At 45.0% G+C, this 17,019-nt stretch overlaps 1 protein-coding gene across 8 annotated transcripts in view; it reads left to right on the forward strand.

The window, feature by feature from the left end:
* Positions 1-17,019, forward strand: part of NHSL1 (NHS like 1) — a 185,989-nt gene that overhangs the window by 122,423 nt on the left and 46,547 nt on the right. For 7 of the 8 annotated variants that reach the window (XM_064447170.1, XM_064447171.1, XM_064447172.1 and 4 more), the window contains exon 2: positions 8,831-8,983. In XM_064447170.1, coding sequence (XP_064303240.1) covers positions 8,831-8,983 — 153 coding nt within the window. Of the gene's footprint in view, positions 1-6,005; positions 6,513-8,830; positions 8,984-17,019 lie in introns of those variants that run through there. The other variant, XM_064447178.1, reaches the window with a different exon arrangement.

Below are 17,019 nucleotides of genomic sequence, written 5' to 3' on the forward strand. Positions count from 1 at the left end.
TTGGGTGGGGAGATGGAGATACGCTACAAGAATTCTTTATGTGACCTTTAAATAAGTGAAATGAGTGGGGAGTGTGTCCCCTTCAGGACAGCCATAAGGAGAATGCAGATTGAGATTAGTTGAAGATGTCTGTTGGATATTAGCGTGGATCCACAAGTGCACAGCTGCCAAAGATGGAATTACAGGCTGAATGGGGGGATGGTTCGGGGCAGAAGTTCAGAAACGGCATTTTTTGCAGTCTGGTTTTGTTGGTTTTGCTCAGAGTCCTACAGGATGGGCATCTTCTCTGTGGTGCATTGTTAGGGCAAATAAGAGTCAAGATTTTGCGAAGACTAACTTATTTGCTGCAGCCATTTTTGATTGGCTTTTCAGGATAAGCCGTAACATTGGAGCACTGAGGTGGATTTGGAATTTAAATTCAGAATATTTCCTAGTGGAATTTTAGAAGGGTCTTCCTAGGACGAGAGGAAAGTAATCTTCTGGGAGCTGACGTTGCCTTAGCTGGGGTTCAGGAATGGCCAAAGGAAAAAGGATTGTGCCCTACCATTTAAGACCAAACCATGAAACAGAATTGCACATTCACTGAATGTTTTCTGTTCTGGCTGCCCCGCAGTTACAGCGTGCAGGGAGATGCTCTAACCAAAGAAACTGCTGCTTTGTCTGCAGGCGGCCCTGCCCAAATGGTCCCTTTTCTCTCTGGTGATGTGTTTGCATGACAGAGGATCCTGCGGAAAGATGTTTTGAATTGTCAAAGGAATGAATTAGCTTTATTGTGCTGTGACCTAAATAGGATCATCAGATCAATCAGTCTGCTGCTTTTCTGTCCTCTCTGGTTTAGGTTGTGCTGCTTCTCCTTCTCATCTTCCTCCCTCCTCCCCCAGCCCCCAGCAGGCAGCCCCTTTCCCAGAGCCTGCAGCCGTAATCCCATAGGAGCACGAATAAAGGGGGCCGCTGCCGGGGTGCCCTCCTCAAAGCAGGAGCTGCGGGGTGACTGCCTGCGCGGAGGCAGGCTCAGCACCCTGCTCCCCGGCCGGCTCGCTGGGGCACGGCATGGACGGGTCCTTCTGCAATTTATGTTGCTGTGGTTTTGGGATAAAATAGTTTTTCGGCTTCATTCCCTCTCCCCCATGCTTTCTTCTCCTCCTCCTCCTCTTCCTCCTGATCCCAGGTTTAATGAATTGCAATTTCTCAGTAGCCGGGGAAGCATCACGCTTCGCCAGTGCCAAGGGTGCCTTGAAAAAGGCCATTGTGGGCGAGCTGAGCTGGGGATGGGAGTGCAGCTCAATGCGGTGCCGGCTGGGACTGCCTTTGTGGAGGGAGCACTTTTGTTCTCCTGAAAGATGCCGGGAGAGGGCTGGCCATGGCTGGCTCTGGAGGGAGGGAGAAACCCCTTCTGACCGTAAATTCTTGACTCCTGTGGTCTGCGGGGGTGGCCTCGACTCCCTTTAGACACCAGCAAGCAGTTGGTGGCATGCTGAAGGTGGCCAGAACAGGCATAAAGCTTGAGTTTTGAAAACCCTTGAGGCATCCGGCATTTCTTATCTTAGGTGCTTGATGTTTCTTGGCGACGGAAGTCTCCCCTGGAAGTAAAGGTGCAGCTTTCAAGGCTGGGTGGTTTTGGTCTGAGCCAGGCAGGAGCCTTGTGACCTGCAGGAAGGGGTGTATAACCCTCCTGGGGTTCAGGCTTGCCCTGCGGATGCCTGGGTGCCTCTGAGCACCCTGGGGAAGGGGTGCTTGGGGGTCAGACCCATAGCTGCTCCCCTCCAGACACCGCAGCTGCTCAGAGAGGGTGGACTGGGGGGTGGCAGGGAGCAATCCTGAGCATGTCCTCCGCACACCCAGTCCTGCAGACATGCTGTAAACATCTGCCTTCCAACAGCTTCTTCCCTGTGCATCCCCATGCGAGCTGCTGGAGGGGTGGCACAGTGGAAACTTATTTCGAACGAGTGACTGGCATGTCCATAAAAAGCAAAGGCATTGATTTAATTGTTTTGAGTACATCTGCTTGCTAACGTTTCAACTTTCCCTTTTGTTTACTGAACAGAGACTCACTGGAAGAGCTCTCGCGGTGCAGTTCCCAGCTCAGTTGTACGGTTTTACTTTTTTTCCTCTCAAAATGTCATCAATGCATTTGCTTAATGGAGGATTTTTCCATTGTCTGAGTAAAGCTGCTAAGGCTTACAACTTAAGGTCTAGGTTTTGAGATTATGATATATATTAGTAGTTTGACGCATCATTCCTTTCATGAACTTGATACATGTGTCGGCTTTACCTTCCAATTGGACGCGAGAGGAAAATTTTTCACAGTGAGGACAGTCAACCATTGGAACAATCTCCCCAGGGAAGTGGTTGACTTGGCCATGTTGGACACCTTCAAGAGTCGTTTGGACAGGGCGCTGGGCCATCTTGTCTAGACTGTGCTCTTCCTAGAAAGGTTGGACTAGATGATCCCTGAGGTCCCTTCCAACCTGTGATTCTGTGTGAAAATAAGTGGTAAAATTTGTCTTGACTTGTGGGAGGGAGGAGGAATGGGTTGCTTTAACTGTTCTTGTGTTTTATTACTTTTTTTTTTTTTTTTAACTTAGTGCTTCCTGAAGTTTGTACTGCATGTGGACATGGGCTGATGAGTGGTAGTAGGAAGGAGAACAGTTGATTCTCACCGATGCGTTGGTGTCTTTGACGGACAGCTGCTGCTGCTGGGCAGCTGCTCCGGCTGCAGTTATGAACAGCCCCAGTACGTCCCTTTTCAACATTTGCCTTTTTATAAAGCCTCAACTTCTGCAACGGATTTTGTGCATGGGTGCAAGGTTCAGGGCGTTGGCTTGCGAGTAGGGGCTGGACAGGAGAGCCCCCCTCCCCCAGGGTCTGGCTTGAAATATTTCCGTGGAAGCCAAATATTTCCAGATTGTTTCACGGGCACCAGTGTTTTATGTTGCCGTGAATGTGGAGGGCTGGCTGTCCCAGATGGCTGTCGCAGAGCAGGTCAGCTGGAAAGCCCCTCTAAAGAGGGGAGAGAGCAGGGAGAGGAGTGAAGGAATGGCTGCAGCCTTTCAGGCATACCGTGCGCAAGCAGCCACTCGTATTAACTTCTCTTCTGGATGTACATGGCCTCTACTAGAAATTAAAATCAGTTTAACCGCTCAGGAATTAAAAACTCATAGCGTGAACTAAAAAAAGACACAGTTTTGCTAATGAGTGTGTTACGCATTCATGACTTAGAGCGTGCTGTTTGGCACTGCACCGTGTGCCTCCTTTCTTTGCTTCAATCTCTGTCTAACAAGTTAGGAAGGAGTTTCTTCTGGGCCACACTTTGTAAACCGAAGTTAACAGTCCCATCCTGTCTGAAGTGAGAATTAATATTTGCTGAAAATCTTCTCTGGTTTTTCCATATTCCTTGTGATAGTATCCTTGTGCGGTGGCAAGTGAGTGTGATCCCTGCTTGTAAGGATGTGGGAACCGAGGCAGTGGGTTAATATTAACTTGTCTAAGGTGAAGTAGGAAGTGTGTCACGGAGCAAGGTCTCCCCAGTCTGCCACCTCTCTAAGTCATTTGCTTTTAAAGAACTGATGTCACAGAGCGTGCACACCAGTTCATGCTGGGTTTATTCAGCTTTAACAAACTTTTAATTTTTTTTTCTATCAAGGTAATTTTAGGTGGGGTTTTTTTGTTGTTTGATGGGATTTTTTTGTGGTTTTGGCGACGTTGGAGGCTAAAGTCCTTTATCTGTTTGCATAGTGACTACAGTAGAAACTTTCTCAAACTGCTTTGTCTTTTCCTTCTCCTCTCAGTGTAGAGAGGCAGGCTACAGAGAAGCACACTTATGTCATGCTTTCAACTCCAAGAGAACTGCCATTAGAAGCCACTTTTGGTGACAGTTTCTTGTGACAGGAAAAGCATTTTTTAAAAGCTTGTTTGAGACAACATGCTGAATTTCATGGAATCCATGGTTGTTGTTGACCTGGTGCAGATACAAGTAGCCAGCTGGTGTTTCCTTTGGGGTATCCCCTCATGATAGCCATTTTTGATGTTTGACCTCTTTATTAGCATGACCTGAGGGAAAGTGGAAGCAAAGGGGGGTGAGGATGAAAGGCAGACATCATCTTATGCATTGTTTGTTACTGGGTTTGAATAGCTGCTTGCATACTGGAGATCAGGGCTTGAGGTCAGTGATCAAGGCTTGTTCTCAGGCAGGAGAAATGCTTCAGGGTATGTTCAGGGTTCAATAACAAAGAGCATCACTGGACTTGGCACACATTGCAGCCCATGGTGAAACTGGGAAGGGTTCCCTGAGCAGTCCAAAGTACGCAGGATCGATCGGGTTGATACACAGGGGCTTGACCTTGAAAAGGGAACAAAGTCTTGCTTCTCAGGGCTTGCAAGCTTCTTTGAGGTGCCATGAAGACCTCGGGGAGAATCTGTCTCCCTTCCAGTAGCCCTCACATGCCAGCTTGAAACTGTCACCTTCCCCTGTGCAAATGAACCATAGCTCCCCTTCCCCCTTTTAGGCAATCCTTAAAAAAGATCTCCACCACACTAAAAGAGGAGTTACCCCCTTCTGGGTTTGCTCTTGGATGGCAATGCTGCTGGAGTTAGAAAACGGAGTCATTCTGCACTCGTCTCCAGAGTGTGTCCAGCAAGTGTGCATTTGAAGTGGTTTAATGATGTATGGGTGATGGCAGCTTCCTAACCAGGGGTATTATTGTGTGTGTGATTTTTTTTAAAAAAAAAAAAAAAAAAAAAAGCATCACAAAATAGTTATCTTTTTATCAGAGTTTGATGCCAGGGTCATTTTATGTGTAAGATGTTTGATGGAAATCAATGCAAAAGCAGAGGTGCCTTTCTGCCGTTGCTGCTGTGGCACCATGGTCTTCTGTCCTCTTGGCAGAGGTGAGCAAGTCCGTACAGCTCTTGGGCCAGCAGCTGCTGGAGAGATCTGCTGCTAATGGCAGTTTCGGTGCCAAACCCATGTTGTAATTGCAAAATCACTGGGTTTGGAAAATGCTGATAAAATACTGATAATAGCGTGTTCAGACAATGATAGAGGTACCTTGATTACGGACTGTTCTGCGCAGGGCTGAGTCCCACCGTTTGGTGGAACTCGGAGTGAAGTTCCTGTGGAGCATCTGCTTTTCGCGAGCTGTGCTCCAGAGGCCGGATCCTGCCGCAGTTCTGGGGTCAGTCTGAGCCCCCTGCTGCTGGCATTTTTCTTTTTCCCGAGGAAAAATTCCTGTTCATTGTTAACCCGAGGGGGTTTCCTAAGCTTGCTTTGTGAGGGAGGGCTTGCTTCTTGAGCCTGAACATTGTGCGAAGGGCATGCCCTGCTGAGCACATTGATTTGGTGCTTAGCATTTTCTCTTTAACTTCTGCAAAATTGCAGTTCGTTCCTAGGAAGGATGGCTGTGGACCTCTGTACGGACAGAATTTTTTTAAAGGCATGAGGATATAATGTGCATCTGAAAAAGCCGGGCTATTTCATCTCTGCGCACAAGTTTCATTTGATGAATAACAGGTTCTCTATTAGCCAGAAATAACTCGATTTTGCTTTCCATGTATCTGGTCTGAGATGACGCTAATAAGAATAAATCAGGAGCGTTACTGAATGAAATTCAATATGTAAAATTAGTGGGCTGGTGTCCCAGGCGCAGTGGCTGCGGGGGGGAGCGGTGGATCTGGAAGGGTGGGCAGTGCAGGGCGGAGGCTGCACGTTGCAGCCAGCTAAAACGCGGCTCTTGGGTCCTTAATAAAGTGGGAGCGAGAGGGTAAAAGAAAAAAAAAAAGACGGGGGAGGGGGAGAAAGGGGGAAGGATGGGAGCGGTGGGAAAGCGGGGCACCCTGATTTGCAGGAAAATGCAACTCTGATTTGCAACTGGAAGGAGGTGGCGGGGGGGTGGGGGGTGCTGCCATCCCGCCTCCCGCCGCTGGCGGGCACCGGGGAGGTGCCGGGGGCGGGGGGAAGGTGCCGGCATCTCCCTGTGCTCCGCCGGCAGAGCCGGCTGGCGCGATGGGAGGGAGAGAAACCACCTGCAAACCCGGTCCCTCTGCAGCAGCCAAACTTGGGAGAGTAGAGGAAGGATTGAGAAGAACTACTGAGTAGTAAATGCACGGGCGGCAGGAAAGCCTGATTTTTGGTGTGCAAACGTGAATAACGATTAACTTTTTTTTTTTTCCTTCCTCCTCCTCCTGTTTTGTCTGTTGAAACTGGCTGTTTTCAGCCCACAAGGTTACATATGAGGAGGAGAAATTCAGGCTAAAGAATTGTAAATGGTTTTGTGCATCAGGAAGTCCTAGGCAGGTTTAAAGTTGTGATTTCAGGAAAGAAAGGCGGAGGGGAGAAGCCTGGAGAAGAGAAACTTGGTGTGTAGAGTTTGAGCAGGCTCGCTCTGGAAAACACCTTTCCTCAGCTCCTCCTTTTTGTGGGATTTAAACTTCAGGATCGCAATTCATCACCTTGAAAATGGTGGTTTTCATCAACACAAAGCTTAAATCTTTCATGAAACTTTTCAAGAGAAAGAGTAAGTAGTTGTGCGTGCTCGCTGTCCTTTGGGGAGGCAGCCGAGTCCTGCAGAAAAGTGCAGTTCCCGCCGGCTTTGCTCCTGCTTTCCTGACGCCTCTTTTGAAGTTTCTCTCACTCTCTCCTCCATGGAATATTTTGTCCTGTGGGGAGGGAGCCATATGAAGTGATTTAGGACCTCTGCTTTGCGATACTGGTTTGCTTGTGAAGTCCTTTGCCGCGGTGTTTCTGAAGGAGGAGGACGTCTCCGCGGTAAGCAGCTCGGTGACCAGGCTGTGTCGCCTGCTGCTGGGCACAGGTGTCCCGCTGGCTGCTGGGGCACCCCCAGCCTCTCTCCAACATCTGCCTCTGCTTCTGCAGCTGCTGAGCTGTGTCTGGCTACGGGCTTCTGTCTGTAAGGCTTGTTCTGAGCCAAGCTGGGCTTTCTAAAGATGCTCGAGATTCAGCATGGCTTTTAAAATCGAGGTTCTCCGTTTAATTCGTGAAGACAGACAAATTGCGCTAGGTTAGTTTGCAAATACGTGCAGCACTTCTGTCAGCTAGTTTTGATGACCATTGCTCTGATCAACCATGAACTTTAATTTTGGTATGGTGGGGCTGCCGCCGGACAGTGGGCTTGCAGGCTGGTGTTTCCCCGCTCCTCTTCCTCCCCCAGGCTACACTCCCCTCCCAGCCCGCCTGCTCAGCCCGCTCTTCGGGCAGGTCGCTGGGTGTGCCTGTCACTTTTTCTGTAATATCGAGGTGGTTGATGCTGTAACAAGGTAGGTGGTGACTTGTCAGTTTGTCGTGATTTGTCGTGATTTAGGTGTGACCTCTAGTTAGCAAGGGCAGGAAGAGCAAGCGCAGACTGAAGGTGTGTGCCTGCCTTGTTGCAGCCGGTGTGTCTGTGAGAGGGGAGGGGGTGTGCAGGACCAAGCCACCTCAGAGGTGAGGAGACCAATCGAAAATCTTCAGAAACCTTTTCAAAGTCTGATGCTAATCTTAAAAAGGAAAGGCAGTTAAGAACCTCACCACCACCACCCTCCGCACCCCAAGTCCTTTTAGGACAAAACGGGCATTGAGCATAAGGTCGTAGGTAGGTTTTGAAGCGAAAGGCATAGCTTGTTTTCTTCAACAAGTACGGGTTATTTCCATCTGAAATGATCTTGGCAGATACACAGTGGTGTTAGGGAAGGAGTCGTTTTTTCAGATGACAGGAGACTGTTGCTTTCATTTTGCTTCTCACTTTACAGACCCTCCTCCGCTACCAGGGAGGCATCAGACAAACTTTACAAGGCGATGCTGCAGGCAGCGCAGGAGCCAGCAGCGCCCAGGCAGCGAGGAGGGCGAGGGAGGATGCGCAGCTGGTGGCGAGGCCCGCAGGGCAGGTGCTCGGGCGGCAGCACAGCTGCGGTGGCTTTTTCTGCTTTGGAGAGCTAGAAGCAAGGATATGCAGCATCCTGGCTGAAGGCCAAAGGGTGCCTGGGGGATCATAAAATATGACCCCCGGCTGCCCTTTTTCCTGTTATTACCGGGTGGAGGGATAAGGCCATTCAACTGTGGAAGTTTTTATTGATGGTAAACTTTAAACAAAAGGTAATGGCTGGCTCTTGGGAAACAAATGATAAACAAATCTTAGCATTATGTGCTTTGGCTGATTCATTACTAGACTGTCTGTAGGGAACTTTGAACTTGAGCAGTGTCAGTATTTTATTTTCATGTGTGTATTGGCTGAGAAGAGGTGGCCAGAGCAATCCGTCTTCAGCGCTGTTGTGCTCTGAGCAGTATTTGTCTAGGGAGTTGCTGTTGTCCAAATCTGCTTTCTACTCGTGGCAATGGGAAGTAGCTAATTTGTTGGCTTCACTGGAATTTTTAGTCCTGGTTTGAGCGAGCATGAGGTCAGAGAAGGTTATTTCCTGATAAAAATGAACCTGTCGTAATCTCTCATGGCGACCATCATATTCCCAGGGTCACCCTTGAGCAGGAGGAAGCTATTCTGCAATGCACAGCGCCTGATGGGATCAGGGGATGGGGAAACTGATCCCATTTGTGAAGAGGGGGGAAAACAGAGTTGCAAGTTCACAATAAATACAAGGGCAAGTATAAGCATGGGAAGAGGGAAGGGTGTTTCCTGCATAACACAGGAGAATAAATGCAGACTAGAAATGAGAGGAGGGGTTTTAGCTGTCATGAAAGTGAGGTTCTAGAAAGCTTTTTGATGGGACTGCAGTGGCAAGCAATGTTCTTTGGTTTAAGATGATGACGAACTTACGTCTGGGGTTTCATGATACAGCTATCTACAGTAGCATTTAATTTTCTTGTTATTGTCTCTTTCTGCAGCTGTTTCCAATTTGGATGAAGAGAGTAGATGGACTGTGCACTACACTGCTCCGTGGCACCAGCAGGAAAATGTGTTCCTGCCTTCCTCAAGACCACCTTGTGTGGAGGACCTGCACCGACAAGCCAAGCTGAACCTCAAGTCAGTGCTGAGAGGTAAGATGTTGCTGCTGACACTGATGTGTCCTAAAGGGACAGTAATTTTTGCCACAGTCTTTGCAAACGCATCCAAATTGCAGGCTTTGGAAGAAACTTACTTCTTTTGCTGCCTGCAGCACATTGGGAACATTGAGTGGAGTTTACCCACTCAAATGTAGCAATGGGGGAATATGCTTTCGCTTTCAGGAGACAAGGAAATGTGTTACCTGGCAGTACTCTAGAGCGCTCTAGAATGGAAAAGGGGAAAGCCTGGTGTCTTTTGGCTATTTCCATTTTGTCTTTGGAGTGCTTCCAAAATGGTACCTTCAATGTCAGTAAGTCCTGAGTTAGTCCATTTATAGCTTAGTATAAGAACCACATCAGGTGTTTACTTTGGTGATTTCTTTTATTGTTGTACAGTGTCATTTCCAGGGAATTGGCTGTTTGTGAGAGGTCCGAAATGGCGCCGAGGGCAGAGAAGGGCAATGGGGAGCAGGGCACTCACAAGGACTACTTCAGCAGTGAAAGTGCTTTCTTGCAGAAGGGTGCAGTGTTTGGTTTTTGGTATTTTGGGTTGTGGTTTGGTTTTGTGGGTTTGGTTTTGTTTTTTTTTTTAAAGGACACCAATTTTTACTTTACCTTTAGTACCTTCACTGGAGGTGTACCTGTACAGTCTGACGCCGGAGGTGTTGTGTTAGTGCAGCCATGAGAACAGAGGCAGGCAGCCAGCAAAGAGGGCTGCAGAACATCTGTCCTGGGGCCAGAAGTAAAGTTTAAAATTACAGCTTAATGTCCGTGTTCTGGAAATGGTTAACCTAGATTTTTCTTTACTTTGGCTACTTAACAAAGGGGGTTACCTTGCAAAGAGCCAACTCATTTCAAGTCCCTTTTTGTCTCAGCAGGAGCTGCAGGTACTTGATACCTTGCGGAGCTAACCTGATTTAAAAGAACTCTGTAATATTTGTTTGTTTAACATGACTTTTCTGCTTTTTAAATGTGCGGAAAACTTTATTTTGTATGTCTGAATAGAGAAGTGTTTGTCTGCCACGTTTTATTTCCCTTGCAGTTTCTCCAGTTAATTGATTTTCACCATCTCTTACTAGGTGCCTTTTGTTACCATTTAATAGGGGAGCCTTACCAGCCAGTGATATTGGCTCACACATGGCTCAGCAGATAGCCTGTGTGTCCTCTATACTGGTTATTGGATTAATGCATTTGTGCAGCTCTTTAGCCTTGAAATGTTTACTGTTCCCTTGCAGGCACACTTACCAGTTCTTTACAAAAGAAAAATATTTGCCTGCTTTATATTAACACTGCTTGTGGTTAGCTTTTTGTAAGTTTTAACTACTCATCCTTACATTTTTCTGTTCTCTGTTTGGGACTATTATGAAAGAAAACTGCACAGGCTAAAATGCCACTCTGATTTTCTTGTGTTTTGTCAGAAATGTATCTACTTATAGCTTCATCTTCCATTTCAGTAAATCTATATCCAATGTATTTGTGTGAAACTAAGTAATATATGCAGCTTCCCCCAGCTTACACAGCTGAAGTTATTTCAGTCTGCCGGGATTTTTCTCTAGAGCTGCTGCTCTTTGTAAAACAAAAGCTATTCAGTACTGCTATAACTTACCAGTTAGCCATTTGAATTAAATAAACTGGCTCGTGCACATGATGTAGGACTCCTTGGTAATGAAGTGAATTTCAGTTCTGTGCTTTTGGGGCAGTAACTGAGAGAGAGAAGAAACTGTGATGCCTTCACCAGACCTCAAGCTGCTGACATAGTTAACAAAATTCTGCTATGTATATATGTATGTATCTATCTGTTTATTTTGCCACGAGCTCTTTCCCTAGGCCATGTTTTTATTCCCTAAGAGCAGTTTTGAAATAGCTCCTTGCTGTGGCCTGTAGCTGTCCTGAGTTGCTACAGTATGAATTTAACACGTTTTCAGTAATTCCATTCCTGCCTGTAGGGACTGAGTAGGAAGAGAGGGACTGACTAAAGTTTTGTCAGTTTTACTCTGCTACTGCTTCAACCAGCACCATGAAATCAGGAAGATGACAGTGCTTCTGATCACATTTGGAGGATTGGGTTAAAAGATGTGTAGCCAGAGCTGAGTTTCGTTCAGTGTAAAAGTATTGTAGAAATTGTGACATGATTGTGATGACTGCTAAACTGCTTTTCCACCTGGCTGCCTTCGGAAAGACAGATTTTTGCAAAACTACTTAATGGGTAGGAAGTAAATTGCCTAGTGCTATGTGATTATAGCATAGAAGACCTTGAGGAAAAGTAGCCTTGTGAGAAGCACTGGTGGGCTGTTATGGGAACCTTAATTCAGCATTTCTTGGCCTGATGACGAGGCTTGCATTTTGACATCTTTTTGCTGTTTCAAATGCATTGGTTGAGGTGAAGCATGGGGTAGTAGAACAAGTGTATGTGACCTGTTGTGCTGCCTGGGTGGTGAGGAATGAACAATATTGGACGACAAGGTGCACAGCGCTTCATGGTGATGAATCCCCATGTTGTCCAGAAAGCATTTGCAGAAACTGGAAATGAGTAAAACAAAAGCAAAATTAATTTTTTGTGGTAAGTTGGAGATGAAGTAGTGGACGTACAAGGCAGGGGAGAAATATTTAAGTGTGGTAATATGGGAAACCTCCTCGTGGTAAGGATACTGGAGTGCTGAAATAAATTTTTGGGGCAATGAAATAATTGGAGGTTTTTAAGAATAGGTGAGAGAAACACCGCTCAGAAATCATTTATGTATATTTGACCCTACCTTTAGAAGAGGTAGTGACGGAAGAGATAGCCTCTGGTGGTCCCATCTAACCTGATAATGTGGTCCTGAGGGCTAAGCTAGTAGCTGTAGTTCAGACCATTAAAACACACCTGTTTGAAAGTTTTCCAGTCCTGTTCTTGTTTGGATTTTGAGATCTGATGCTGCTGGTACATAGCAAATTGATTGCAGGCTATTAATTTCTTACTGCATTAATTGCTGCCCTAGTGAACGAGAAAAGTAAGTATAAAACTTAGGTAACAAATAGAAATTCACATGTAGAGCACAAGTCATTTAAAACACCTGTAAAAATACTGAGTGTTTTAAATTTTTCAGAATAATTCAAGCAAGGTATTCCTTTATATCAAGGTGTGTTCATCCATCTAATACTAACTAGATAAAATCCTGACTAGCTTTTAAGATAATGCAAGGTCAAACCTATTTATTCTGGTACAATTTTACCAGCTCAGCAAGTTTTTGACAGTATGGATCTAGCTAGAAAACCTCTGCATGCTCTGCGTACCTTTACAGGAAGCAGTGTTGTGTTTGGAGGAGGAGATTTTCCCTGATTTTTTTTGTGCAGTTGATTATTTTACTTATTGTAATGTCCACTGCTTATCATACTGTGGAAGTGGGTGGCAGCATGTGATAGTAGAAGTTGCATGGTGGGATTTTCTAGATTTTTTTTTTAACTGTGAACTAGCTTTTATGCCTTTGAAATCAAAGGAAAATACTGTGCTTTTCCTTTATGAAGCTACTTTCAAGTATAAATAGTAAGATCTTGCATTCAAATTTGTTTATAACGGAGGTAAAGCTATATATTTATCCTTCTTTAGGTATGCAGGTGCTCAGGAGCCACGTGGAGTTTAAAGAAACAGTGTTTTCCAGAAATTTGATTTAGAAAATTAAGCACTTGGAAGCTGGAAAGTTTGTGATGCACAGTATATCTGTTCTCGAGAACAAAAGTGGCTTTATGTAACTTACATTAAAATCTAAAGTTGTCATTGACTAAAATCAGTGGCTAGAACATGTTTAACGCAGGCTGTGTTACTACATTTTAAATAAAATCTCTCAGTTGGCTTAATCTGGGCGCTAGAGCAGAAGAGCAAGTTGAGCTGCGCTTCGTAATCATGGTACCGTTGCGATATGACTTAAGCATTTACAAAATGATGCAGTTCTTTTGTTGGGCTGGTAGATCCCATTATTGTAAATGTTTTGTTTGTGCTTGAGAAAACACGTTCTCCCTTTCTCTGGGGAAGCAGCCAGGACCTTCCTGGTGGAGCAGGTAGGGTGACACCTTGGATGTCAAACATGTGCCATCCAAGGCATCTGTTTCTCTGCCCTCAGTGCCAAGCTGCTTTAACTGGCCTTTCCTAAGAGCTGGTCTTAAGGGGCCCCTTCCTCACGTTTTCATGGTCACCTTATGTTTTCCAGCGTACAAATGTTCACATGGAAACAAAAAAATACTGACCCTTGTGGAGTCTTGTGCGAGTCTGTGCTCCATGTCACTGTTTCTTCCTAGGGAGTCGTGAAAGTGGGAGATAAAGAACACAGGTGGGGAGGAAGAGCTGGGGCTCTGCATGGGGTCAGGATCCCCAGATCACCTACCCCCTGGCACTGTGTGCTCCGCTCCAAGGCTGAAGGACTGGTAACAAGTCAAAGCAATATTTGTTGAGTGGCTGGACCAGCTCTGAGAGTCTGCTGCAGACAGTAGCAGAGCTATGAGTTTAATGTTCAGAGTGGGATTGGTTAATTTTTTTAAGACAGACCATTATCTGTGCTGAAGGGAAAAGTGCCACATACTGCAGTGTTTCCTACAGCTTTTCTGGTCCATGAGGCCTACGGGTTGAGCGGATGTTCGACCAGAGTGAAGAGGGTAACACCATAAAACAGCCCCCATCCCTGACATAGTGCAGCCACAGGTTGTGTTTAAAGGACCACTGTCTGAAGAAGTCCCTAAAGTATAGTGGACTTCATCTGGGAGCATGGATACAACAGCAGTGATGCAAATGTTTGGGAATGAAAAGTAAATTGAGACTAATCCTCATTTTGCTAACTGTATTATAATCTAAAAATGCCAAGCAATAAGGCATGAAGATGGGGAGGAGACACAGCACTGCTGTAGTGTTGCTTTGCTTCACTGTTTGGAGCGTGTCCTAAGTGTGCCTGTCTACGTTCTGGACAGGTTTGCAGCGTTAGCAGTGTGTCCACGGGTGTAGGTCCAGTCTCCTAAAGGGAAAGCCTAAAGTAATCTGAAATGCACTGGCCTCAGATGATGAAATGAAGGAACAGGAAGAATTTTCCTATCACACCTGAACTCTCCTTTGCTTTTGTATTTTTTAAACTATCCTGTGTTCTCCCTCAGATGTGGGTGTGAGTTGATTGGAGCGATGGGAGGCAGAGGGGCACATACAGACTGATTTCCAGGGGGCAGTTATCTTCTAGTTCCAGCAATTAGCATTGTAGAGCACTTCTGATGGAAGAAAAAAAAAAAGGGAGGGAGAAGGATGAGCTCCACTGTTGCATGTTGCCATTTGTCTTTGAGATGGGAGATGACAGGCATAAAGGGAAGGGACAAAATAACCATGTGAATACTAAAGGGCAAACACAGGCAGGCTGAAATCATGTCCAGCCGTCAGGAGATAGCCAGCTCCTGAAGGGTCTTGTGGGTGCGCTCTCTGCACAGTTCCAGCTGCAGATGAGGGGCAACGTCTTGTCGCATGCTGCTGGTTACTGCCCAGGCTGGCTGTCCTTTCCAGCAGATAACAAGGTGTCAGATATGTACTGAGGAAGGTGTATCTGTAAATAGTGGGAATGGTCTGTGTGCTGACTTTCATACTCCTTTTCAGACTATAGCTGGGAAGACTTCCTGCACAACTGCCTGTACTTTGTGCCTCTCTTCCCCCAGGGTGATTGTGTTGGTTCAAGCTATGTACATAATACAGGGCTCGTTGTTCCAACGTCTGCAATGATTCATGTATTATCTCATCTTCAGAAGAGCTGGATTTGGCTGACTGTAGCTTCTGTTTAGCTTTGTTGGCCAAAATCAAGGAATGTATTTAAGCAGCAGCGATTGAAACACTTGATTTGTTTTCCAGAAGACATCTGGTTAGCATTGTCAAATAAAACCGGATTTAAGTAGTTACTCATAAAGCCTCTATTATGTCTTGCTGCAAGACCCTCCAGACAGGTATGTGTTTAGCCTTTGTTTTCTCAGTGCATCTGCCAGATCACTGTTCAGATGAGCAATATTAGGGTCAGCCCTACTAGTCGATAATCCTGCTGAGAAGATTACGGACTTAAAATAATCTTATGTTTCGTTAAAGAGCTGCAAAATAGGGGGGAACCACTTCATATTAACAATAGGTCTGGTTCAGGTTCAGAGAGATGTCAAGATGTGAGCTCCCTACCAACTGGAAACCTTAATGAAGTAAAAGACCATTAAAAGCTAGGGGTACACCATATGTTCCGGAAGGACACTGGAGCTGTAAAATAAATAAATAATAACAATAAATAAATACATAAAAATAAATAAAAAAATAAAATTTAAAAATCAACATATTTCTCATTATTCTAGTTTCAGTAGTCAAGTTAGTACCAGAGTTTCTGCCCGTGTATCCTGCCCTTCTTACTGTTCCTTAATTCACAGTACAATGTTGATTGTTTTGGCCAAGTTCCATACTCCAACTGCCCTTTTTAATAAAGAATTTTAAAAAGTGAGTGTTCAAATGAAACTAAGCAGAATTGGACCAGGAGTCTGCACTGCATGAGTTTGAAAGCTGCTCCTGTGCTGAAAAATTGAAGCTTTTAAGTTCCCTACTTTTAGGTTTAGTTATATGGTGCAGTACTGAGCGTAAAACATACAGGGTGGTTATATGAAGATTGATTGCATGATATACATGATAAGCAAAAGCAATTCCAGTGAAAGGGTTAAAAGATGATGAAAATTTATTTCAAAATAATGCTAATTATACTATTTTTTTCTTAAACCAGTTTAATGTGTTTTCTTAATGTTTTATGATGTAAGTCAGTATCAATGGGAAGATTTAGCTGACAGATTATTGAGCTTCACCCCATTTCAGATCTGTGCCTTTAGTGGAGAGAAGAAATGTCTGTGGTGTTGTTGTGTCAGTGCTAGGTAAAGCAACTTCCATCACAAGGAATATCAGACTTCTAGTTGTTTTCGTTTTTGCTTTTCTTCCTCCTTCTTCTCTTGGATTAGGGTGTTACATGTGCTTGTTTGCAGCTTTTTAGATAGCTTTAAGTTTAACATTGTGTCCTAGGAGGAAAAAAAACAATAAAAATGCCCTTCATATTTTTATATTAGCTGTGTTCGGTTGTCTAAGAAATAACAAATATCCATAAAAATGCTAGAGAAAAAACGGGGAGAATTATTTTAATGCTAGCATCAAACATGCAAAAGGAAGCAACTAAACTGTTAAATTTAAGACATCTTGTCAGCACTAAATGTAGTTGTATAACACACTTGCAGAAATTTAAATTAACTCAAGACAAACGGTGATAATTATTTTGAGCACTCCCCAGTGACAGCTTGTTAACAGATAATTTGTAATGGCTGTTGCATTTTGGTGCCATTAGAAGGGTTTTCTGTATGGCTAAATCATGCAGATTACCTGGGGAATTAAGGGTGGGATTAAATGTATTTGTTTTTAAAAAGCTTGAAGAAAAGAAAGAAATACCATTAAAGCTATTCTCACATTGCAGAGCTCCTTTTAGTTGGGAACCTTCTTAAAGACTTTAATGTGATTTGGACCCTTGAAAAAAAGTCTAACTGCACACTTGCTTTACTTTAATGTTACATTTTCATGCCCCATCCTTGTGCTACTACAAGCATCTGTATGGCTGAGCCCTGAAGCAGCTTGGAGAAGCCGCTCCGGAAGAGTGGGCTTCCCAGCTGGTCATCCAGTTACCAAGTCAGGACACCCTTCCCAAGAAGACAGTGAGCACTTGCACATTGGAGGGCATAGACCTGACATAAATATATTTGGTGGCTTTCAGTAAGATTTCTCTGCAGTATCCATTCAAGAGCCTTCTCCATCACAGGGTCCAACAGCCCTCTGTTGGGGTTGCCTTCATCCTGTGGAGCCCAAGACGTCTTTGTTCCTGGGAAACTCCACACAGCATTTGTCATTAGAAGCTACCTGTGCGGCTGGGCTTGGCTGCTCTTTCAAGAGAGGGAACACGCCTAACGCTCTCAAAAAAGGCTGATAGACCTTTCATGTTACTCATGGGATAAGAAGGCCTTGCAGTAAACAATTG

Source organism: Phalacrocorax carbo, chromosome 3 (genome assembly GCF_963921805.1).
Source record: "Phalacrocorax carbo chromosome 3, bPhaCar2.1, whole genome shotgun sequence".
NCBI lineage: Eukaryota > Metazoa > Chordata > Aves > Suliformes > Phalacrocoracidae > Phalacrocorax > Phalacrocorax carbo.